Below are 25388 nucleotides of genomic sequence, written 5' to 3'. Positions count from 1 at the left end.
TTATCTCTAATATCAATCCTTCTAATCCACCCTCTTGAAAATTACGCCTGCCGCACCGCATCCATTCTAAGCCGGCTTTCGCAACGCAGCCGAATGGTAACCGCCCCCGGTATACAAACCGCCGATGACGGTACAAACGTAACAAACCGGAGATGGAGTGCGTCTAATTGTAGCGCAATTATGTTTTGTTCCATCTGGAGGCGACATAATTTTCGTGGTTAGGACTCCAATGGGAATTATTATCCCATTAAAGCCAACATCCGTGAGTGGATCACCAATGATGACAGCCGCTCTGGAAATTGAGTAGGCAGCGTGTCCGTTAAAGTCCTGACTGCGTGATCAGGCAGCCCACGCCCGTTACCAACGACCGCCGTTACATGACATTTTTAGAAGCACCGGTGCGGAGCCATGCGTCGACACTTTGTTCAGTCTGACTAAAGCACCAGTGGTTGGCCATTCATTGACACCATTTCCAGCCTGACTTTCACTGGGCTCCTGCAACTGCGAATGCCGCTAAAACGCTCACCCCCATGTTCTGTGGCAGAGTTTGAGAGCTCGCGGCGGGCCATGCGACTTCAAACGTCCTCTCCCCTGCACCGGTGCAGCAACGAGCATAATACGCACCGCAGTGCACCACATGCCAAGGTTGCAGAATGCGTCATTCTGCAAGGGTTGCAATCCAACATCTGAGAAATAAGTATGCCCAAAACCTTTGCCCACGGATTACTGAATGCACTGTAATACTGGCACAGCCTGACCGTAAGCTCCGAGCAGAATGCCGATGTCAGGTTTGTGTTCAGAGCGTATCAAGACAGAGGTTAGCACTAAGCTTCTACAGAGAAAATCTTTGGAAGGCGATGTCGAATATTCAGGTCAACTTAGCAAGTGATGCATTCGTCCGAACGCATCACCGAATGTCAGAAGTCAGATAAACTGCATAATACAGCTGAATAGTAGAAGGTTTCTTCTGATGACGGATGCTACAGAGCGTAGCCATGTTTCATTTTCCAGCCTGCGCAAGAGGATATCAGTATCCGTTTTGCGTTACACATCTGAATAATTATTTTTTGGCTTGTTTCTAGTGACTATCGCAGTTTTCACCATGTCCTACAGCAGCAATCAGTTCTGAAAAATAACTATGTATATATTAAGTAAATTATGCGTGTGTATGTCAATGCGCCCGCGCGCGTGTATGTGTGTGTGTGTGTGTGTGTGTGTGTGTGTGTGTGTGTGTGTGTGTGTGTGTGTGTGTGTGTGTGTGTGTGTGTGTGTGTGTGTGTGTCCGTGTATGCGGTAGTGTTACTGGACCGTAATGCTAACGCATACGCAGATTGAATGCCGCGACACAGTGCTAGTACGCATTGCTGCATGTCTTCCACTGGGCCCAATCTGCAGACAGTTTGGTAAAAATATTGCAGTGCTTAGAGCAAACGTATGGTAAAAAGAAACATACAGCACGCATGAGTGTATGCAGTAGTCTTCTACGTAGCCGGCCACGATTTGTGGCTTTGTTTTGTTTTTTGCGGGAACCGACCCTGGTATCGGGTTGGAATCGAGGTCAGTTGAAAAGTTCAGGTCTGAATGCAGGTTAGCACGCGTTAGAATTGTCGCATTTTGTGGAGCGCCACGGTGGTTTCATGTTGCAGTCATGTATAAATAATGGCTGTCCGGCACGCGCAGTCGGCATTGTTCACTGCGTGTGCATGCCAAGGTCTGGTTGCATGCTTACATGCAGTACGTCCAAGTGGACACCCAGCCACGAGAACAGGACACCCATAGGTAGCAAGGCATCATATCACGACGCTTTCACAAGGCTACTATTTCAACACCACGCAAGGGTTCACGAGAATGCCGAATATTTCCTAAAACTGCAGGATTAAAACCGACGGCCTGCATGATGCGCAGCTGCACAGCTCAAAATAGCTGACGAGTTTGGACAGCTGACAAAGCTTCTATGGTAACCCCTGCTTGTCTCATTTCCTACCAGACTTTGGTTCGCCGCTTATCAGCAGCTGCGTGGCGTACACGGCCGCTGGTCTGCGGTGCCGAGGCCGGCCGCTATGCGTCAGCGCCGATGACCGTGGGCTGGCTGACTCGGGGCCCTATCGCGTCCTGCGGTCGCTGGAGCCGCGCTGGCCGGCTGCAGAGCGGAGGTGACAGCTGTCCTCTGTCTGAGTATGGCCGCCGCACAGGCGGAGATCCTGCCCGCCGCCTCACTAGACAGGCAGGAAATCCGGCCGTCTCCTCCCTCCCCCCTCCTCCTCCTGCCCCGGCGACGCGAACATGGCGACGCGCTCCCCGACTTCGAGCAGCGACGCCAGACAGCAGCACCGGTGATCACTATCGCAACTGCACCTCCATCATTCGCAACTGGTGCACTTCATAGCCTTCGCTCACGGGCTTTGTTCCGTCAGAGAACCAGGTGAAGACACGGAAACATTTATGCACTTCAATAAATACGCAGACCACAGACTAGCATGCATTTCTTCACTTCACGTGGGACGCAGGCGAGACTTTTCAGCGAGACCCACAGCAGCGTTTCTGTTGAAAAGCCGCCACCGAGCGCCGGACCGCAACAGGGCGCCGGCCCTACTCCCTCAGCCCCTGCCGGCCTATATTTGTTCGAAAACGAGTTCGGAGGCTCCAGAAGCAGAGCGATAGGCACCGTCTCACAGCTAGAATGCTTCGCAAGGCACGGGCACGTGATTACACGTCATTAACGACTCCAAAGCGAGATCGTTTACACTGGGAAATGGGATTGCAACGCACCAGTCCGAAGCGTGCTAATGCCCAATCCTTCTGTCTCCTCCTCTCGTCACAACCCTGACCGCCAGTCCACTGCCATGAACGATTGTCAGAACACCTAAAACAAACGGACGCGTTCACTGCTGGGGCGAGGAGTCACGTGGACGGCGTGGCTCCGCCGGGACGGTAGACTAGCATTTCGCCGCACGACCCCACTGCACCACGCTCATGTTCGCCTGACCAGTGCGGTCACCCCATAACAGAGGGCGCAGGTGTCATCAGCAGGGCTGCTCCTGCGGCTCTCGCTCGTCGCCGGCCTCTCCGGGGAGAGGCTGCGAGCCGCCGCCCTCCTTGGCCTCAGGCCAGGGGCCGCTGCGCCCGCCCACATCCCGGCGAAACTCATCCAGCTGGCGCTGCAGCTGCGCCGACAGCCGCGCCTCCATGTTGCTCAGCAGGTCCTTGATGTCCTCGAAAGAGACGGCGCGCGCCGCGGCGACCTCGCGGCCGCGGTGCATCCGCAGCATGCCGTCGGTCTCGGGAGACCGGAGGGAGGTGTTGCGACGACCAGGGGCGGCCGGCGCCGTCGGGCGTCCGCCCCAGGAGCCGCCGCCGGAGCCCGCCTCGCGACCCTCCTGGTTCTGCAGCGCGCGCCAGATCCGCTCCAACATCTCCTTGCTGATCTTGTGCTCGCGGATGCTTTTGGTCTTGTAGTCAAGGATCTGCAAGTGGTGCGACTTCTGCGGATGGTTGGGAAGGAGGAACACGCGCTTGGAGAGCACGTCCAAATGGATCGAGTCCAGCACGGGTTGTGTGGCGACCTGCAGCCACTTGCAACTGCACAGCGACTTCATGAAGGCCGTCATCAGTTCGGTGTTGTATATGAGTTGTGACTGCTTTTTGAGGCGCTCTAGGTGGGCGCCCTGGCGAAGGCCCTGCACGTCGTTGACGGCCAGCGCCACGAGCAGGTTGGACAGGATGATGGAAACGAGGACGAGGAACAGGAAGAATATGATGTGACTCGTGCCGCGCAGCGGAGGCTGGGTCTTGTCCAGGAAGAGAGCCTCATAGTCCACCTCTCCTAGCATCAGGGTCAGCGTCTTCATGAACGAGTTGAACGGATCGGAAAACGCTCCCTCAGTGCGGAAGGCCAGGTGGAAGCTGATGGAGAACGCCACGAGAAGACTGAAGTAGACGAAGAATATCTTGCAGAACACATTGGCGACACGTATGAACATGCTCACGTAGATGCCGCAGCTGGGGAACTGTCCGACCATGTGCATGGTTTTGGACCAGAGGAAGAGCACGTAGAAAGCCGCCATGTGTGTCTGCCAGGCACCGCCACCCTTGGCGCTGACGGCAAAGAACATGAGGAACAACAACCAGTTGAAACAAGACACGGCATTGGTGAAGTAGTTGGACGCGGACGAGATGATGTTGAGGACCTCGTGCACCACCAGAATCGCAACCATGGTCACGGACGTCCAGTAAAAGCCCGCTTCCCACTCCATGATTTTGGCCGTGAACGTAGAAGTTCGTTCCTTATCACTGTCGCCAGATGCACCTGGGGACTGCGTGCCCTCACTGACGTTGTTGGCACTCGCGTTCGCCGCCGGGTGGATCACCCGGTTTTCTTTCTCCCACACGAACTTATTGAGGATGAAGAACGTACTCACAACCACAAACACCATGTAGAACAGCAGTTTTAACACGAAGAGTTTGACCACGCGATGCCACTTGAGCGCCAGGAACGCCTGGCACACGGGGTGGATGAGAACGTCCGACTCGCCGATCCGAATGAAGTTCCGGAGCATGTCCGTGTGGCACATGGCGTCGGCGCGGATCAGCGGCTTGAAGTTGACGGTGATCTCGAAGTTCTTGTTGTTCTTCGGCAGCTTGTTCGGCACCAGGCAGTGGTCGAGGATGCTGTCGAGCGCGTTCGGGATGTTCCTCAGCATCATCGCCAGCGCCGTCTCGCCCTCCGAGTTCTTGGCCTTGAGGTCGGCACCGCCGTTCAGCAGCGCCACCGCGTTCGGTATGGAGCCGGCCTTGGCGCACTTGTGCAGCGGTGTCTCGCCCTGGTTGTCGGGTAAGTTGACCTCGGCGCCGGCCTCCAGCAGCTGGCGCACGCAGCGCACTTCGTGGCCCAGCGCGGCGTCGTGCAGCGGCGAGTAGCCGCGCATGTCCTGCACGAACACGGCGCTGCGCCGCCGCGCCAGCAGCACGCTCAGGCACTCGGCGCAGCCGGCCACCGCCGTGAAGTGCAGCGGCGTCTGGAAGAACTTGTTCTCGATGCTGGCGTCGGCGCCGCGTCCGAGTAGCAGCTCCACGCCCTGTCGCCATTTGACGCGCGCCGCCTGGTGCAGCGCCGACTCGCCGAAGAAGCCGTTGACGGCGTTGACGTTGGCTCCGCGGTCGAGGCTGGTCGTCACCAGCTCGAGGCTGCGCTTGTCGATGGCCTGGAAGAGCTGCTGGTCGGCGGCCGTCGGCTGCGGCGGGTTCAGCGGCGAGTGCCGGTGGCTCATCTGCCGTCGGCGCGACATCTCCAGCCAGCCGGACGTCTGGTGGCGCAGCGACCGCGCCATCACTGCCGCCGGCACAGAACGGGTCAGCATGCGTCATCACATCTCGGCACGAGCCAGTGCAGGCTGACGCGGTTCGGGTCACGCCGGACACGGGTCAACAAGGGTTAAATGATTTCAGCAAGAGGTGACGGGTCAAGTCATCATAGGCCAACAGAGTGAATCAAGGGTCAGCACAGGACTGTAACCAAGGGAAAGTACAGGTAAACACAGGTCAATACAGGTTAGCTAAGATCGTTATGCATCAGAACAGGTCAGAGGCAATCAGCAAAGGCCAACACAGCCATCACAGCCATCATAAGCCGTGAAAGGCTGACACGGGTCAGACTTGATCAGCGCATGGCATTGCAGAACAAGGGCATAACAGTGTTGTCTGCCTTCAGTTCGGCGGTTTGGGAACAGTCAGTGCGGACCAGTTCACAGGGGATGAACACAAGTATAGCATGGCGACCAGGCAAGCGCAGTACGATGAAAGATTTAGAACGTCAGAGGGGGCAGCGTCAGCTGAAATGAGACTCACTCTTGCGTGGTGTTTATGGACAAGAATGATGGTTTGCACAAGACAGCGGTTGACTCTCTTACTCACCTTAGAATATCGCGGACGAATAATGAGCATGTACTTTTTTAGGTTCAGTATTTTTACCGCACGCCGAAACCTCTATTTCTGCCAGAAAATTTGTACTGGCAGAATACAAACATATTCGGAGCTGCGACTCCAGCCCAGTGTTAGCAGACCATTGTTTGCCAGCAGCCATGACATACCGGCCATGGCTCTGATAGCGTTGCGGGGTCAGGAGATCAGCGAGGGACTCCATCTGAGAGCGGCCGGCTCCACTCGAGCGAGACGGCCGCGGTACGAGCGCGCCGGCGCCGCCACCGCCTGACGGGGACGCGCTGAGCGGCGGCTCACCCCAGACGGTGCCAGGCCTCACTGACGCCTGTCTGCCGCAGACGGGCGGCTGCAGCGCTCCCCTGACGTACCGCCGCAGGTGGGGCGGCGCCCCAGCCAGGCACGCCACACGCTGACGCACGGCCGCGGGTGGGGCGGCGCCCCCAGCCAGGCACACCGCAGCCTGGAGTACCGCCGCGGGTGGGGCGGCGCCCCCAGCCAGGCTCACCGCAGCCTGGCGTACCGCCGCGGGTGAGGCGGCGCCCCCAGCCAGGCTCACCGCAGCCTGGAGTACCGCCGCGGGTGGGGCGGCGCCCCCAGCCAGGCACACCGCAGCCTGGAGTACCGCCGCGGGTGGGGCGGCGCCCCCAGCCAGGCACACCGGTACAGGCACACCGCCGAGGCGGCGCCCCCAGCCAGGCACACCGGCACAGGCACCCCGCTGAGGCGGCGTCCCCAGCCAGGCACGCCAGCACAGGCACACTGGTGAGGCGGCGCCCCCAGTCGTGTACGTCACATCCCCTCACGTTCAATGACATGTAATGATGACCTGCCCTGCTTTCGCTGTCGCCTGACATGGCCTATCTATCTGCAGCTTTACCACATCATTTGTATCTAAACCACTGTCCGGCATTGCAACGGCGTTGTATTTCGGCATGAGTGCATGCCAAATGTAATACGAATGCTGTGGAAAGTCGGACAACTCTAACGGCTGTAGCTGAATGTCTAGGTAATTCTCTTAGCTTCGAAGTTTCTTTAGTTTTAAGTTTAAAAAGTGTTTTAATTCTCTTCCATTCCAATATTTCCAGCGGCTTCTTTTTGATGTAACAGCAGATGACATTTTACAGCATTCCGGTTCCAAAATACCACCGCCACCAATCAGATCCTAGTGTTTGATCCGGCAGCCTTCCAGCATTTTCAGCCAGTCAGTGGTCGGGCTGGTGCCGCTGTATGATATCACAACAAACCCAGAAAACACCGTTAACATCACAGCCCGTGCCTCGGACAAGTGCGTGACGTCATTGCGCACCCTGGCTCAGCTGACAGCCCGCCGTGCTTACTTTACACCAGATTTAGCCTCTGTCGCGGCCCCATCCGACGGCCTCCCGGACACAGCGCTGTCCGCGATTTAGCCTCCGTCCCCGTCGTCGCGGCCCCATCCGACGGCCTCAGGGGCACGCGAGAGCGCGACACAGCGCTGTCCGCACCCGATATCCCGTGGTTTGGCCTGTGACGTCAAAGACTGCGCAAGTCACGACTCGCGTGGGGGACAGCGAACAATTCACATGTCTGCGTCACTCCGCCACCTGCCGTCATCTCGCGCTAGCCGCGACCATCGCCACTCGGCGTCCTCACTTTGTCTCCAGGGGGACGCCACCGCAGACGACAGGCACGCTTCACTGCCAGTCAACAGACGACCACGCTCATTCGAGCTCTTCGGGCACGCGCTGGGAGGGTGTGCCTGCACCGCGGGGCCGCCGGAGTCGCGCACGGCCGGCCAGGGACCCCCGGAGCGCGCCGCCGGCTGCGCCTCGTCTCGGCGGCCAGCGCGCCGCCACTGACCGCGCCGCGCCGCCACTGACTGAGCCGCGCCACTCGGTCAGTGCCGCGCCCAGGTGCGAGCGAGACCGCCCAGCACACCTCAAACACACGAGCGTGTTCATTCACCGGCACGATTAGACGATAAACAAACATCGGCTGGCGGAGTCGGGGGGCCGCTGCCTCCAGCAGGGGGGTCGCTGCCTCCAGCGGGGGGGGGGGGCCGCTGGTGCGGTGCTGGCCGCCGTGCCGGCTCGTTGCCTGGCCCCTGGGACGGTGGGTTGGGTCATGGCAGGTCACGGTGGGATAGTGGCAGCGGTATGGGAGGTCGCGGTGAGATGGTGGCGGCGGGATGGAAGATCAAGATGGGATGGTGACGTTTGGGAGGGAGGTCACGATGGTTTGGCGGCGTTTGGGCAGCAGGTCACAGTGGAATGGTAGTGCTGGGATGGGAGGCCACGGTGGGATAGTGACGGTGGAGCGTGAGGTCACGACGGAATAGTACCGGTGGAATGAAACGGCTCGGTTTGATGGTGGTGGTGGTGGGATGGAAGGTCACGGTGGGATAGCGGCAGCGGGGTGAGAGGTCACGGTGGGATAGCGGCAGCGGGGTGAGAGGTCACGGCTGGATATCGTCCGCCACTCCTCGCCAAGAACGGAGCGCCATCCCGGGCCCGCCGGGTGGACGGGCTCCGAGCCGTGACGGCTGGCTCGGGTGGACATCAGTCGTTCGCAGCGTCCGGGATAGGCCACCACCTGGTGGCACGGTGGCGCGCCGCGGTGTGTGTACCGAGCCCTGCGGCGATTTGGGGCAGGATCTGCCTGCCGTTTGTTCATTCTCGTTCGTGTTGTTCAATCGAGTGCGCTATTACGATATGTTCGCAATTTGGCTGAGTTAAGGATTCTGATGCCTAATGACCAAGGTAGGTCGGTGTTTGGTCTGGATGCCAGCAGCCATGCGCCACGTCTCGCTATTCATACCGCCCTCGTGCCAACTCATCTCCTAACTTTGTGCCGCTCCGCCACTTAAAACAGGAGCCGGGTGGTCGTTTACCGGCAGCCGTCGGACGCGGGCCCCGCATAACTCGGTGAAATGGCGACGGCAGGTGAACTCGATCAATATCGCACCCCACACGTCACTCACCTGACACCGAATTCACAAACACCGGCGGCCAAAATGCCACCGGTAAACAGGAAACCCGGACCACCTTTTGGGGCTAAATCTGGCGCGCGAAGAGGCGGCCCGGTCACCAGCAGGAGGAGGCGGCGGTCTTTCCGGCCGCGTTGGCAGCCTGCGCCGACGCCGAAACGTGTGTTCGGCGTCAAGGTAAGTCGGCCGCTGCCTATTTCCGCCCACTTCGGCTGGATACTATTCTGGGCGCCACCCACGGCGGCGGCGCTCTGTCGTCGGGAGCCATGCCCCATACCCTCTCCATTGTTCGCACGGCGTCTGACGAGGTCTGACGGCGCGGCGTCTGAGGAGCGTCAGCGCCGGCGTTGGCCAGCTCGACCTCGGCTGGCGGCCAGACTCACCCTCCTGCGGCCGTCCCAGACAGACGGGCACGCCCAGTCTACAGCGAGGCCTAACTCCGGTCTGAGTACAGGTCAGACGGTAATACGGGTGGCTGTCTAAACAGTGCCGGCAGCCGGACGCGGACCGCGCACCGGACGCCGTCGGCCAGCGATCGCGGTGTGCGCGCCAGCACACGCTAACCTCCCACGTTGCGACGCGCCCCATCCGGCGTTTCTCCGGGATGGAGGTGCCAACCAACGCTGGCGCAGGCGTTGCGCAAAACACTGCTGATGATTCGGCGGCGTGCGGTGCGAAACTCCCACTGCTGTCTCGCCAAGCCCGCTGAGAGACTGCCTGGTGAAGGGAGCGGAACCGAGTGGTGGCGTCAGTTAAACGGATGGCTACACAGGAGAACGGGGCCTATGTCGCTACGGACGACGCCCGGAAAATCATAGTTTTCTGCTTTCAATATATCACGCATCGATTGCGCCGGTCTGTGACAAAACATAGTTACATCGCCAAAGACTGGAGAGACTTTAAACTCGTCAAAGTGCCTCAGAGCTGATATTTGCCACACGACTGCATCTGGCGGCGACAGCCAGTTGGCTGGCAGTAAACCGACGTCATCCGATCAAGGCGCACCGCTAGCACCGCGTGATCACTAACACTGATCTACAGGCTGCTAGCATGGGTCTCCCACATCCGGTATCATAGCAAAGCCAGGTGATTTTCAGCCAAGCAGACTTTCTCTTCAATGCGCCAGTTTCACTTGTGCTGAACCGTCAAAATCTGGTCATTTTGGCGTACAATACCTCAAAAAGGCGAGCGAGAATGAAGCAGACAAATGCCACAATCCTTGAAGTCAAACTCGCTGCATCACAGCTCAAATTTACATAACGTGCATATGTGTCATAGCCCAGCGTCTCACTTGCATGGTGCAAAAGCTGCAGCAATCTTTCGCGACCTCACACGATGCTGACCTCCGCAGTTATACGGTCAAGGTGCCTCCTCTCCGCGCGTGTGGTCCAGGCCCGGCTACCCGCTGACAGCTCTCTTCGCCGCTTTTCTCCGACGAAAATTAGCACGTGCCCTCAAGCGCACACGAATGAATATATTCTGTGTGTGCATACAAATGTGCCGGACGGCGCTGCCGCTGCCCGGCCGCGGTGGAGCTTGCGCCAACCGGAGTGCCGAGCTCCAGGTGCAGGCCAAGCTCGCACTCACTGGGGAGCGTGCTCCAGGTGCAGGCCAAGCTCGCGCTCACCGGGGCGCCGAGCTCCAGGTGCAGGCCAAGCTCGCGCTCACTGGGGCGCCGAGCTCCAGGTGCAGGCCAAGCTCGCGCTCATTGGGGCGCCAAGCTCCAGGTGCAGGCCAAGCTCGCGCTCACTGGGGCGCGCGCTCCAGGTGCAGGCCAAGCTCGCGCTCATTGGGGCGCCAAGCTCCAGGTGCAGGCCAAGCTCGCGCTCACTGGGGCGCGCGCTCCAGGTGCAGGCCAAGCTCGCGCTCACCGGAGCGCGTGCTCCAGGTGCAGGGCCCATCCGCCCGACACCGTCATCCAATATAATGTACGTGTATTAATAAGCACGTCGCGGTGGGCGGCTTTTCACGTTCATTAAGTCCGACCAAAACGGATAGTTACTGAGTTTCGAGAGAAGGTCCATTAGGGCGTTCGGTTTCGAAACCGGCCGGAATACCAACTTGGCCCGTCGGCTTTTGTTATTCAGATGTCTTCGGCCGCAGGCCGGTGGCGGGCCGACCGGCCCCTGCCAGACCCGCGTCGGCGGGGGGTCGATTGAAACTGTGTGTCGACAGCCATGTCATAATTAGTGGCGACGCCGGCCCGCACCCGCCCACCGGCGCGACACGTCGCCGAAGTTGCAATGCATGCCAACAGGTGGCAGCAGCGGGGCGCGACCGACAGGGTGGCGTCGCGTGGCGGCGCGACGCGCGTGCCTGGTTGGGAGCCGGATATGGCAGAAACCTCGAGGCCATCTGCGTCAGGTAGAAATTAACGCGCCTTAAGCTGCCAGCCTGCTAACGTCGTGAGACTGAGCTGTTGACAGCGGTCGGTGAAGTAAAAGCCGAGGGCATATCATAGTCGCCGGACATCACCGCCGATCGCGCATCGCTGTGGACACAGCTAGATAACGCACGTAGCTGCGAACGGAGAATAAGCCGTGGCGCATACACGCCAGGGCTGGTCCCATTCATGGAACGAGCGAACGTGCCACAACGCCCCGAAATCATGGCAGGATACGCATGATGCGGGCAGGGAGTAGGCGGCGGTACAAACGAGATTCGCCCTGACCTTACGATGGAGGTTGCGACACAGAATGAATGTGGGAACCACGTCCGCAGACCCATGAGCCGGGCCATCAGCGTCATTCATGTCGTAGTTTGACTTCTTTACGACGCAGGTAAATAGTCGGGTCGGACGGGCATGACCCTTCACATCGTCTGTGCCCGCGCCTGCACATACTGCGCCTGCACACTGCCTGGGGCTCGGTGGCACGGGCAAACTCTGCCACTAGTGACACCACGTCCGCAGCAACAACCCATAACACCGCTGGGACTGAATGGTGTCACAACCCGGCTTGGGCAGCACCGGCACATTTTCACTGGTTTGAACGGGCTGAAGGACTTGTCTTTCGTTAGGCTGAGCGCACCCGAAGAAACCGGGCTCATTTGTGGCACTTCCACGCATGTGCCAGGCTGGAATACGTGACTTAACCGCTGACCTTTGCACTCTACGCCTCTGCGTCTCAGAGCCAGTCATGCAGCGGGCAGCCGAGTGGCTCCCCCGAAATGGACTGAGGCACACAGCACCCACTCGATTTTCTCCGACGCGCCGTTAATCGGCCGCGGCGAGGCGTCGGCCACCACTCGATCATAATGAGCCGATCACACAATCAGGCCTTAATCAGAGCGGTGTTTCACCGCGCGCACCGTGTTATTAATATCGCCGGCAGGATTTAGCCGTGCTGCGGCTGATGCGCTCATCACGGCCCTCCCGCCGGCAGGCGACCATTACCGGGCGTAATGCCGGCGGACCGGCTGGGCAGGGCGGTCAGCCGGCCGGCCGCTCCCCCAGCGTGCTGGCGACCGGCCGCGAATATGACGTCAGGACAGGACGGCGGCGCGCGCGCCTTGCGTCACGGCCGGACAAAGCGCGGCGGCCCGGCGGGGCGTCCCATCGGCCAGCCGCCGACTCTCGACTCTCCCCGCAGCCGCGGCGGGGACAGCACGTCCGTGACATTGCAGGCGCGGCCAGCACCTGGCACGTTCGCCGGTGCCGTACGCCGAGCCGTGCAAATAGTCCCGTGTCATTGGCGCAACATTGAATAGGAGCGCTTTAGTATATGACGCCATTCATCGCACCGGCTGCTTAAGGGGCCCGTCGAAAGCAGTATTTACAGAGCGGTTTCTCTCGTGACGGGGCGACCATCTCCAAACGGGCGGGTCCAGCTGGCACTTGGGCCCGGGTCAGCCGCCAGCCAGGATCGGCACCACGGGATCACCTCCGGCGCGGCCGCTCAGGATCTGACCCATCAGTGAAGTACCATTCACAGAAGCAGGCGGAAAAAGGCAACGTGCACAAAAGGCAGACGATTTTTTGTGTAAAGTAGACCCGAGCCGAGCCGAGCCGAGCCGAACTTCCCCTCGCACTACCGGACGACCGGTTACGATCTATCAAAGCTTGCGTTCGGTGGAGGAGGCTCAGCGACGGCTCGAGTCCAACGGCATGGAACTGATCAGCTGAAAAAGACGCCAGCCACGAGGACGTCAGCGGTCCCATTGCCACTCAGACGTCCGGGCCGAATGGGCTTCATTGCTCCTCCATCTGCGGCGTGTCATGCTGGCATGGATTCTGAACAGAGAATTACTGAAACCAGTCCAGGCCCATTGTCCACGTCACCAGCGGCTCTGGTTATCAGCAGCGGCATCAAGGCAGCGATGGCGCGTTAGTTGACTGAGCTGACTACACGGACCCGGTCGACGGCGCTGGGTGGCCATCGTACTTCTCCCAACGCTTGCCATCGTGGCAGTCACGCCTGCGCCAGTACAATGCCGCGTCTGATAGCAGTCGTTAGCTCGGGCAGACGGCAGCCAGACGGCAGGTCGCTAGGCTCGGGCGGCGGCGGCGCGGTTGCATGCGGCAGCCTCTCCATCAGAGCTGACTCGGTCTTGAGGCGGTGGCAGGCGGACAGTGTGAGCATTGAGTCAGCGCCAGTGCCTCGTGTTGCGTCTCGCCGCATCCGCAGCAGACATCGCCCACCCGCTCGTTCTGCCCCCGCGGCGCAGTGGATGGCGGTCGGCAGAGAGGTCACCTGAGCGGTGCACCGTCTTGCTGGTGGGTGACCCCCAGCACACAAGAAAGATGGCGGAGTAGTATCGCAATACAAACATGCGAACGGGGGATCTCTAATTAACGGTACAAAATAATATAAAACACTCTCTACGCATACGCTGAGAAGAGAGTGGATGGAGATGGTTGGATGGACTTGGGACGGAGGACAGTAAGAAAGCATGGTCGGCATTTTTTTCAAAATGGGCAACCAATTTGTTTGCAAGATCTACCACATTCCTGTAAGCATGCATATGAATACCTGCACATGCAGACGTTCACTGAAACTTTAATTCATCAACTAGTTCCAAAATGCGTACGAAAAATAATAAATAGCCATTGTCTCATCTGCGTCTTTTGTGGGGTGTCAGCCTCAGCAGCATCTTTTGTGGAGTCTCAGCCCCGGTACCTCACAAAAGATGCGGCTGCCTCGGAAAACAAGCTACACGTCAGACATTAGAACAGTTAACGACCACAGCCCGGAAGACACACTTGCGTACCAGTGTTGCCACGGGCCCACGCATCGCACGACTTGGCGCATCAGGCCCAGACATCCTCGCACGCAACGCAATTTTGTGAAAGACAGACATGTGCTCCATGGCACAACCAGCATGCCGGCAGTAGTCCTGGCCCACCAGAAGGCAGAACGTATTGCCCCAGCTATTCGTGCAAAATGACCTCGAGCGAATAACCTTGTGAAACCACGGCAGTTCAGCAGCGGAGGTGCACGAATGAATTATGTGAATAGGAAGACATCAACCTAAAACGTTCGTCGTCGGTTTACCGCTGTGGGTTCTGCTTGACCGGTTGAGCAGCTCAAGGTGGACTTGCGTGTGAATAGGTGTGCAATTTACTACGGTTCTGCGACGATCTGGCATGACCCAGTTTCTGCTCCGCACCGCTTGGCTACACTCTGCCCCTCCCCTTCCATTGGAGTGCTCGTTCTTGGCTGTCGATGCGTAACTGCGCTTGCTTGCTTGTGTTTGCCGTCCACTAACCAGTAGTCGATGACAAACGGTCACTAATAGCAGGGCTCCTGAGCCAGCAACAGCACATCGCAGCCACCGTAAATAAGACGAAAGCGATTAGCTCAAACTTTTACTTCTTGAGCATGGCCCATTTCAATAGCAAACTGAGGCAGCCCATTCCTTTGCTACAAAACTCCAGTCTCTCCGAGTCGACTCTCTCGGGCTGAGGCATGGACCGCACACCTCAGCAGCCGGATCGCCGAGCCGACTCTCTCGGGCTGAGGTATGGACCGCACACCTCAGCAGTCGGATCGCCGAGCCGACTCTCTCGGGCTGAGGTATGGACCGCACACCTCAGCAGCCGGATCGCCGAGCCGACTCTCTCGGGCTGAGGCATGGACCGCACACCTCAGCAGCCGGATCGCCGAGCCGACTCTCTCGGGCTGAGGTATGGACCGCACACCTCAGCAGCCGGATCGCCGAGTCGACTCTCTCGGGCTGAGGTATGGACCCGCACACCTCAGCAGCCGGATCGCCGAGCCGACTCTCTCGGGCTGAGGTATGGACCGCACACCTCAGCAGCCGGATCGCCGAGCCGACTCTCTCGGGCGCCCCGCTTCGCCGAGATGCGGGCCGTGCCGTGGCATACACACCGCCGCCTGATCCGGCTAACTCCAGCCAGACGGCGCCGCGCCGCGCTGCGCCGCGCCGCTGACGGCGCACGGCCCCGCGCGCACGTACCTCCCACGCGGAGCCGCCTGTCACTTCCAGGAGAAAACCCCACATAACAATTTCATAGAATTCGTGCACAAGATGTCATCTGCACATTATTGTATCGTATACTTTTGTAACGCATTTCTTCGCATGCAAATCTTCGCGAGCACAAAACTTTGTTCGGACAGATTTTAAAAACGTAAGACCTTGTATCCGCAAAGCTATTTGTGATTCGTTGCAACTCATTCTCCGCGTAATGCATTGTTGGGTGCACGGAATTCTTTATACCCTTGTACCACATTCCTTCTCGTACGCAATGCCTTATATCGCATTTATTGGTACACGCATCTCTTCGCACCACTATTTCCTGGCAGACGTAATTCCGCATACCTGCCTCTTCATACGCGTCAATATTCGTATCGTAATTTTTCGCGCCCTGAATTCATCGCATTTCTTTAATTTAAATTTGTCAGTTTTGGCTGAAGACGTCCGAAGCGTTTCAGTCAGGTAAGATGCAAGCTAGTGCGTAAACCACGTGCGATTCTCAAATTCGGAGTCGCGGCGCACGGCACGCGCGCGCCTCTGCGAAGTTGAAAACCACACGCGGCTTGCGCGCTGACTTGCGCTACACGACTTGTGCGCACTTGGACTCCTTCAGCTAAGTCTCTCAGTTCTTTACATTGACCAGTGCACCACAACCAGCTTTGCTCACCACTGCAAGCATTTTATGAGACCAGGAGGGTGGGACGGATTTATTGAAGGAAGAGGCATATGGGCATACATCCCTCCCCAAACTCACGGAACATTGCTCCGCGCGGAGTACTGAGTTCTGAGAGGAAGGGACGCTTCCTGGAATTCATGCATATCTCTCCTACAGACCCAAGGTAAAACATCGGCGTTGGTAGATCACCACCAACAGTATTTTGAAATAGTATCTAGATTAAAGATAACATGTCTATGGTCCCGAGGCACCTGCCTTGACCTATGCAGAATAGCTAACGTCATTTTTGGACTGTCTTACAGGATTGGAAACCATTATCTCATGTTTACCACCGGCGCTAAGGGATAGAGGCATGGGAATCAGCACAGAGCCGCGCCAAACACCAGCCTCATGCGTTTCCATCGTATGGAGCTAGAAGGTCCTGTACTAAGACTGAGCATCATCGCATACACGGTCGGTGATGGGACCCTTCTACATGCACGTTTTATAGCTCAGAGACAACTGGAGAGCAGCATTATGAGGAATGAAGAGCCAAACAACGGAGAGAATAAAGAAATGCCAACGTTTACACTGATAATGTCAGATAGTTCTCGCGAAGGATTACACCCGCCAACGCACACGAATCAGAGAGTTGTTGACAAAGGAATGCAATACGATGAGATGTGATGCGGAGAACAGCGTGTATGAAGATAAGCGATGCGACAAAAATCGGGTATACGAATAAATGCGACACGAATAATCCCAGGTACGAAAAGGCGTAACGCGAGGAATCGCGTATGGAAAAAAGCAATGCGAAGAATCTCCTATGCGACCAAACGCGGTGCCAAATCATGCATGCACAACAAAATGCGATACAAAAAATGCAGCAAAGAAATTCGTATGCAAACATGTCAGACAAGTAACTGCGTGTACGAGTACCTGTAATAATTGTGTACACGAAATATTGCGGATACGAGTATTTGCGCTAGAAGATTTACGAGGAGCCTTTGCTAGACGAAGACTTAGGCTCCTACCAAGATTTGCGTACAAATAAATGTCATGTAACTACTTCCGCACCATGTTTTGTGCCCGAAGTAATTACGCGCCACGCACAAAATTACTCATTGTTGCGCCACGAACTGTTGCGCGGCCACACAGCCAGCTAACCCCAGCTGGAGCGTGACCTCCTAATGCAGCGTCACACGCTCCGCCGCTGCAGGGCGCGCGCCGGCCAACCCACGCGACGTTGATCAAGTCGCCACCGGAATCTTCGTCAGTGAACATTAAATGCGTGTCTCCAAACTTTTAGTAACAGGTTATGTAAAAACCATTCTGTGGTGGGACCTAAACGTGTACATTGGTAAAAAGCAAGCATCAAAACATAACCACACCACATCCAGGTGCATCAGTATACTATTATCCCTGCGGTAAATATCAAGGCACAAAATACAAAATAGGCACATTGCAGGACCACATTCACATTACACGAAAATCCGCAAAAGTTGACCAAGTCCAATTCAAATGTGAATAAATGGTCTGGATTAATGTCCAGATTTCCCGACGTTACCTTCGCCCGATTCATCTCCAATATCTCACCCGAGAAAAATTGTTTTCCAAACGTTTGACGTTGCCCCGGACAAATAAGCACCTGTCACTTCATGAACACGCAGAAAATCACGTGGCCCACCCAGATTTCATCGCAAGGCGTTAAAACATGTGGCATACGAGCGGATATGACTTCGTTCTTCCGTCCAGCGCGACACGAGACAAGGGCTGCGGCGCTACTGGTGCCGGCAGAGCGAGATGCGCCCCCCGCCGCGCATTGGAGGAGCACACGAGGCTGCAGCCAGGTGGGGCGGCTTGACCTGGTGTCGACACTCGACGCCGCAGACCTCCAGCACGGCAGGCTGGGGGCGGGCGGACTCGTAATGGCGTGACGTAGGTGACCTGAGCAGATCACCTGCACGTCATCAAGTGTCCGGTCATCCGGCAAGGCCACGGACCGGGCCAGGGCAATGTGTCACGCGACAATGTCCAGCTGTCTGACCGTCGATAGCATCTGCAACGATTACGCCGCCGTTACGTGAAATTAGTCCTAAATTATCCCGAAATGGCACGTGTTGCGACATAATTGCACGTCGTGTATGTAGAAGGTTCGAGTGGATCTGATTGGTAGTTTATGGGGGTGACGTGACCTCCAGCCCAGCGGGGGACCGCCACGACCCGAGCCCGGCACAAAGCCGTCGGCAGTCCCGCGTCTGGGCTCGGTGACGTAACTCTTCCAGTGGCCTCGGTGCAGTGCGGACTCGGCGCTGACCCAGTGCTGCGTTGAGACACGTGCGCCGCGTCACCACCTCGTCGCCCGATCCCTGTGGCGCCAGGCCCGCCGGCGGCGTGCCATCCCGCTGGGAGGCAGCCGGTCAGACTTCGTGTCATTTGTTTAACGACGGACAGGGCGCTCAGTTTGACACCATCCCGGCTCCGAGATATGAACAAAGTCGACAACCAAAACCGCGGTTTATGAGGAATGCTTGAGAGAGATCAAATGAAATTAGAGCTTTATAAGTAGGTCGTTTTTGCAACTTATAATCAAAATAATCACATGGCTTATTGCAGTCTCTGAACTGCGCGCGCAAGTTACAAACGATTAGAGATTAAAGCATGGGAGCTTTCGCAAAGGAATCGCGATGAATTTATGAGACGCAAGCAGAAGCATCTCCGTGCTCTCGGAAAGTCAGGGAATGTCAATCCATAGAGCACAGTAAAAAAATCAATCGGAACCCCCTGAGAATTATATGGAAGCAATGTATGGAACAATGTATAGCTTAACGCATAGAATACACAGAACGTACCTCTCGAAATACGTTGTTAAAAACAAAGGAAGGGAAACAAGTGGGAGGGAGCAAATAAAATTTCGCGAAGAAATACACCATATTTTACAAAGACTACACTGCGCGCAATTTATTGCAACGGTAAATCAGCGTTATCAAATGCAGGCCTTATTCATGGCGATATGAATCAGCCATGCTAATAACGGTTCCCCTATGAGGCCAGCCGCCAACGTGCAGCAGCGACGGGACCCCCAGTTTGGAGGGTCGCAGGGCCAGCCGCTAACGTGGAGCGGGGACGGGACCCCCAGTTTGGAGGGTCGCAGGGCCAGCCGCTAACGTGCAGCGGTGACGGGACGCCTGGTTTGGAGGGTCAGAGAGCCAGCCGCTAGCCCCGAGCTGGGACGGATCGCCTGGTTTGGAGGGTCACAGGGTAGGCCGCCAGCCCCGAGCGGGGATGGGACGCCTGGCTTGGAGGATCGCAGGGCCAGCCGCCAACGTGCAGCAGGGACGGGACGCCTGGCTTGGAGGATCACAGGGAAGGCCGCCAGCCCCGAGCGGGGATGGGACGCCTGGCTTGGAGGGTCGCAGGGTCAGCCGCCAACCTGGAGCGGGGACGGGACGTCTGGTTTGGAGGGTCACAGGGCCAGCCGCTAGCCTCGAGCTGAGACGGGTTGAGGCGCGTGCCTCAACAGCGGGACAGGCTTCGTTATCAGAAGCGACGCCCCCCCCCCCCCCCCCCACCAACCGGCGGATATCCGCTGCCTGCGACCTTCGGGTCGGTGGGGCGCGCCAGCGGCAGGCGACTGCGCAGCAGCGCGACTGAGGTCCCTAGAAGTTGTGGAGGCGTCTCAACCCGCTTATTGTGGTGCTGGGAGAGAAGCCTGTAGTAAAGTGGTCAGGGAGCAGTTGACTTCTGTGTTAAATTACTGGTCAAAATTTTCGAGTCGGCTCAGCTCGGAAAATCGAATAACCAAAGATGAGCAGTGACGCACGATTAAGGAGTCAATAAATTAACGGCAGCAAATTTACGTCTACTTTGAATTGTTATGGTGACGCATAGCACCCATATCAAGTATGGCTTATGCGTCATCAATAACTATTTTGCCCCGTTGCCATGCCTGAAAGAGTGCAATCCAGTGTCATTCTTGCTCAAATTTTTATTATTTGGCCTGCTAAAAGCATGAAATAAATGCTTAGAGCTCATGCCTATTAATGGCAACAACGGACGAAAACATCTCAGCCAAGCTCATAAACACTGCACATATCTACATAACTCGAGAAAAAAAGAGCTTCTTGCGAACACTTTCATGCATTAAGCAAAGAAAACTCACAGCGGGAAAGGAAAAAATTTAAAGGGGCTCATTCTTAGATGTGACAGTCTCATCCAAAGCCGCTCGCTCCTGCGCTCTAGCATTACGAAACGATGACTGATTAAATCATGTTGGTGTTAACGAACAAGCGCTTTAGTTGTACACACGACTTCAGTTATTCTCCGAACATGTGAATGCACGGCATGAACGCTCGTGATGAACGACCTTTCGGAGGCGAGAACCTGTGGTGAGTGAACAGCGTCCTGCCACCTAAAAGGTCAAACAGATCGCATTTCATCCACGGTTGAGTTGTGTATTGCCCGACTCATTTGTTCCTTCGAATTCTCAATGGCCTGCTAATTTACGCCAGCAGCTTGTTTGGCCCATCCAGTTTGAGAAGGTGGCGTAGCTACGACATTTCAGACACGAAACAAGCAAAACATGTGCGGAACAGGCGACGAGAATGCAAGAAACGTGATCGAGGAGTCGAGCGATAACACCAGTGAGCAACGCGGCGACTGTGGTGATTACAGGGCGCACGGGCCTAGTCAGTCTAATGCGTTTCCTAAACCGCATCATTCATTTGTCTTCCTTGCGGGCTGAGACGCCAGTCGCGAGAGTAGCCGCATACGTTATGCGTTATGCGCGTGTCGACACCAAGAAAGAAAATACGATCTATGGTCTGAGAAAGCTCCAAGCAGCGGGGGCGGGGGACGAGACATCATAGCACCATTTGTAAGTGTCACCGAAACCTCAGTGTCCGGTGGTCCCTTGCTCGGGAAAGGCCAACCACGCACCGCGTAGACCATCGGCAGAACGGCCGTGGGAGTCACGTCACCGCAGCAGTCAGCTCGTGCGGTCGAGCTGCGGTGGGCCTCGGGTGGGGCGGACGTCACCGCCGACCAACTCACCTGACACACTGCCCAGGTTCGGCACGGTCCACCGGGGTCTAATGGGCGGGCTGCGGTGGGGCTCAGATGGGGGCGGACGTCCCCGCCGACCAACTCACCTGACACACTGCCCAGGCTCAGCACGGTCCACCAGGGGTTGCGCTTGCCGCCGGGCCGCGGGTGGCCGCGGCGGCCGTCGCCGCTGCCCTCATCCGTCACGTACACTTCCACCGCGTGCGGCTGCAGCTGGTCGGAGCCGCGCCGCCCGGCCCCATCCACCGGCGCCGACATCGCCGCTACGTCTGTCGGCCGTGCCCGCGCCGTGCCCGCGCGCCGCGCTCCGCCCGGCGGCCGCCAGCCCGCGTCACCGCCTCGCGCTCTGCGGCGGGCGTCGCGCCGCTCCGCGAGCTCTCACGGCGCGCCGGCCGGCCGGCCGCGTCCAGAGGCTGCGCCGAGCCGGCGTCGCCCTGTCAGAGGGTGTACCGTTGCACGTACGCGGCGAGGTGGACCCAGCGGTCTTTAACTGGCGCCCTAATTGGAAGAGCGACATGCCGGGTGCCGTCGGGGGCTCCTGCAGCCGGCAGGTCCTCCGCCGCGCCGTCGCCACTGTCACCGGGCCAAGGTCGCCACGACTCGAGTGTGCTCGGCGCCACGGACACCGTCGCTTGAGCCTATTTCTTCTAATACGGTCACTATGGGAGGTCGCACTTCCAGCTCTTACTGTGGTGCACAATGGGCACACACCAGTGTGCGCCCGCGTGATACAGGCATATCAAATACCACAACTAGTGCGTTGTAATAAAGAGCAGATTTAAGGAATGTTTCCTCTGTCTTCATGAATACCGGATGAAATCTTCCAGATTTCCAGCGGGGCTAGAATCCCTGGTGTGATGAGTCACAAGGAGATCAATGCTTTTCATGCGTCATCCCGCAGGCACGGCTGACGTCGGCTCACCATCTTCCCCGAATCTCAATCCCTGGGATTGGGACTGGGCCCTGGATTACGGCTGCATAAGCTTCTCATTAGTACGCGATAGTGTATCTAACAAACATAAATTATCTCCGAAAGATCAGCACCCAAACCATGCCCGTCAAACTTGTAGGATTACTGGCACTCAACGTAGCGAGAACCGCCATCAACTGCCGCCGCTGACTGATCCGTTCCCAGCCAGCACGTCATATATAAATTTGGCGCAACGATGTGTTGTACAAGCATTTTAAGCACCAAGAATCCTTCTTATATATTCATGGTACATGAAATCTGTATGCTGACCTCCAATAACCTTTCGTGAGAGTTTTGCGTGAAATGAAAACAGTTCCGAGGGTCAGTGAAGGTTGCTTCTGCCGCGAAACGTATGTCACGGGGTAGTCGATAATGATTGGTCGGTGCACGACATGGATCACTAACGCGGTCACCTGCCAGCCGAGGTGTCCAAATGAGGCCCGTGTAAACCGCAGTGGTCGAAGACTGGGTGAGGCGGTACTTTTCCGTGGTGGGTGGGTGGGGCGTGGGGCGAGGTATCGAGTGCTCCAATGGTCCCGCCGGGGGATGGAGAGGCTTGCAAAGCGCCCCTTCCGTCCAGAGGGGAGCATGCAGGCTAAACGTACCCCCCCCCCCCCCCCCGCAAGGGCTCTGACTTCGATCAGAGTAGCGATCAGCGACCCTTCGGCCCAAGCTTTTAGTTTCATTAGGGTTGCCGGGCTCCGTTGGGCTCCACAGGAGCGATAAAGGGCTCCTGAGTGCTGAGGTGGCCGCCTTACGGGTCAGTCTCGGCTACCACCTACAGCAACCAACAATCTCGGACCGGATTTGCCAACATGTGGGTGCCTCTTGTCGACCCCCCACGCGGGTAGCCGGCTTGTCAGGCGCCGCCTTCGTACAGCACTGGCCAGGAGCCAAGCAAGTTGAGCGACAGGCGCCGAGGGAAGCCGTCGGGTGTGGTGTCCGCCTGCTGCTGCAACTGTGGAGCTGATGTTCCAGCTGCCCTAGCTCGCACCGAGGAAGTGCTAGGCCAGCCCCTCGTGAGTCAGGGCACTGGCTCCCGCGGACTCGCGCCCGGTGGCTTCGCGGCAGCACTTTGAGCGTGCGGGTTGTCTTCTGTGGCACAGAGGGTGAGGGGGGGGAGGGGCGATTCAGCAGCAGTACAACAGGGGTGGGGGGGGGGGGGATTCCAATTCAATGGTCGGGGAGCCTGTGCGTCGAAAACCAAGACAACTGCTCACGAATCACCATGCCACGAACAGGGCTCTCGCGGGCTTCCAATACACAGTGTCCCCTCCCCAGCAGGGTCCGAACCATGGACCTCGTCGACAAGCACTTAAATGCAGCGCGGCGCGGTTCCCAGTCATGAGGAGCGAGCAGGAGAGACCGAAACAGCGAGATCTGAGCCCGCTCCGACGCCTGGGCGGCGTGCTTCTAATGACCGGTGAGCCCACCTGGGGCCAGGGGCAGGTCGGGTGGCCGGTCTTCGCGACGGTCTTGACATGAAAAACAGTGAGAGAGATTCTGATGTAGACATAATGCAACTCTAGGCGGCGTCTCGAGTGTGCAGTGTCAGGTTTCTGTCTGACGTCATAATACATTCGACAGCCTCTCGAATCGGCGGCAAATTCATGTTTATGCTCCGGCGGTCACAAATATGTTCCATCTAATTTTCAAATATGTGCAAGATAACGCACTCTAAATACGAAGGCGCCTGTAAAAAACTTAGTCACCACCACTTAGTTGAAATTATCAGTGCGCCGGCCTTTTGGAGGGACCGGCCCCGCCTGGCAGCGGGCGCCGGTCGCCGGTCTCAGGGTCAGGTCCAAACCGGCCGGGGCCGGACCGGCAAGTCAGCCTGTGTGCCCTCAGCACTCACATGCGAGCGGTACCTCGCGGGGTTCGGCCCGGTGGCGGCCGGGTATTCCCGCCGTGCCACCACCTAGCCACTACACTATCGGCACTCTCACATTGGTTATCTGCACATCCCTGATGAGTAGCAGTGTTTTTATAAGTAAATGCTCGCACACGCTGTTTACCTTATTTATTGTCACAGCTACATTGATGATGTGAAATGATATTTTGCTTCTTTACAGGCGCCTTCGTATTAACACGCGCCCGGGCCGCCGGTTGGATACCCTTCGCTCGGGTGGGGGTCTATTTGCCCCCACGAAGATCTCACGAAATAAGAGAGATAGAGACACTAGATTTACAGGGCCTTTTGGCCTGTACCTGGACTCACCTTGGTCGATGTTTGGAGTTCCTAGATCATGACTTTCGAGTCAAATAGGGTTAAATAAGGCCAATTTCAAGACTGGTCTCTAAAATGTCCCAGAACCTAGATGTCTGTTTTAAGCAAAAGGTCCCATGTTCATTTAAGGTCAGTGACCCTTTTTGACCTTTCGAAGGTCATGACGATCAAAATTATACAAGACTGCTTTGAGTATTGCGTTTGAAGAAGCGACAAAAATAGCGCTAGGCAGTATGTTCCCAAAAACGAGATGTTGACCTGGGTCATCTTAGGTCATTGTCCTATCCTGACCTTTGGCAAGTCCATGGAAAATGTATATGTGGTTATTCATTATCTGTTATCAACAACTTTGAAATGAGCACTAGAAACTACCCAATACAGCAAGCCCTACTTTTAAAACTGACCTGATGTCAACGGAAATTGTTCATTCAATCATTGTGTTGCCTAAGAAAGCGTTGCGGGGGTGTATGGCTTCGTCTATAACTCTCCGTTGTTGCGTCAGATTGAAAGATTCCCTAGAAATTCCCTTCGCAATATCCATGGGCTGACTTGGACCTGCCGTTGGTCAGCGGCCTTACAAGGTACATCTAAATTTTTAGTACCAAACGATCTGTTCTTCCATTGTCTACAGCCATTCGCAAACCATTCTGGAAAAACGTTCGGTGTAGGGTAAATTTGACCTACACCCGAGGGCGTGTTGAGAGTGCCCTATCTTGCACGCATTTGAAAAATTCACGGTAACATATTTGAGATCAACGGAACATGACCAGGAGTTTGCCACCGATTCGAGACGCTGTCAAATGTTTTGTGACGTCAAACAGAGACCCGTTAATGCACACTCGAGACGCCGCCTAGAGTTGCATTATGTCCACATCAGAATATCTCTCACTGCTTTCAATGTAAAAAATTGTAATCGGTGGGTGAATCGCGTGTTCGTATTTATGTTCTCAATATATCAATCACTTGAGGAACTCCAGGTGTTTTACCTTTATTGCGAGCTTTGTAAATCACCGCTTATTCTGTGGCACTGAGCAAGACCTGAATCGGCTTTGTGTCCTGTAGTAACCTGTGACTGTACATCTAACCGGAAAACTACTTGATACTGAGTTAATGTCTTTATTTTTGTCTGAAA

At 56.8% G+C, this 25388-nt stretch overlaps 1 protein-coding gene across 1 annotated transcript; it reads right to left on the bottom strand.

Annotated features, from left to right (window-relative positions):
- Window positions 1-2433: 2433 nt before the first annotated feature.
- Window positions 2434-21304, bottom strand: LOC119101349 (transient receptor potential channel pyrexia). Its single transcript, XM_037224672.1, has 2 exons — window positions 21143-21304; window positions 2434-5329 (listed from the first exon to the last, which is right to left on the bottom strand). The coding sequence occupies exon 2, from the start codon at window positions 5325-5327 to the stop codon at window positions 3024-3026; it is 2304 nt and encodes a 767-aa protein (XP_037080567.1). The 5' UTR covers window positions 5328-5329; window positions 21143-21304; the 3' UTR covers window positions 2434-3023.
- Between the last annotated feature and the right edge of the window lie 4084 nt (window positions 21305-25388).

Source organism: Pollicipes pollicipes, unplaced genomic scaffold, assembly GCF_011947565.3.
Source record: "Pollicipes pollicipes isolate AB1234 unplaced genomic scaffold, Ppol_2.1 Scaffold_4881;HRSCAF=5763_pilon_pilon_pilon, whole genome shotgun sequence".
NCBI lineage: Eukaryota > Metazoa > Arthropoda > Thecostraca > Pollicipedomorpha > Pollicipedidae > Pollicipes > Pollicipes pollicipes.
This window is presented reverse-complemented; position numbering and strand designations above follow the sequence as displayed.

Bases quoted from the DNA above. Each gene is read 5' to 3' on its own strand.
- LOC119101349 (XM_037224672.1), bottom strand. From the start codon at position 5,327: ATGGCGCGGTCGCTGCGCCACCAGACGTCCGGCTGGCTGGAGATGTCG.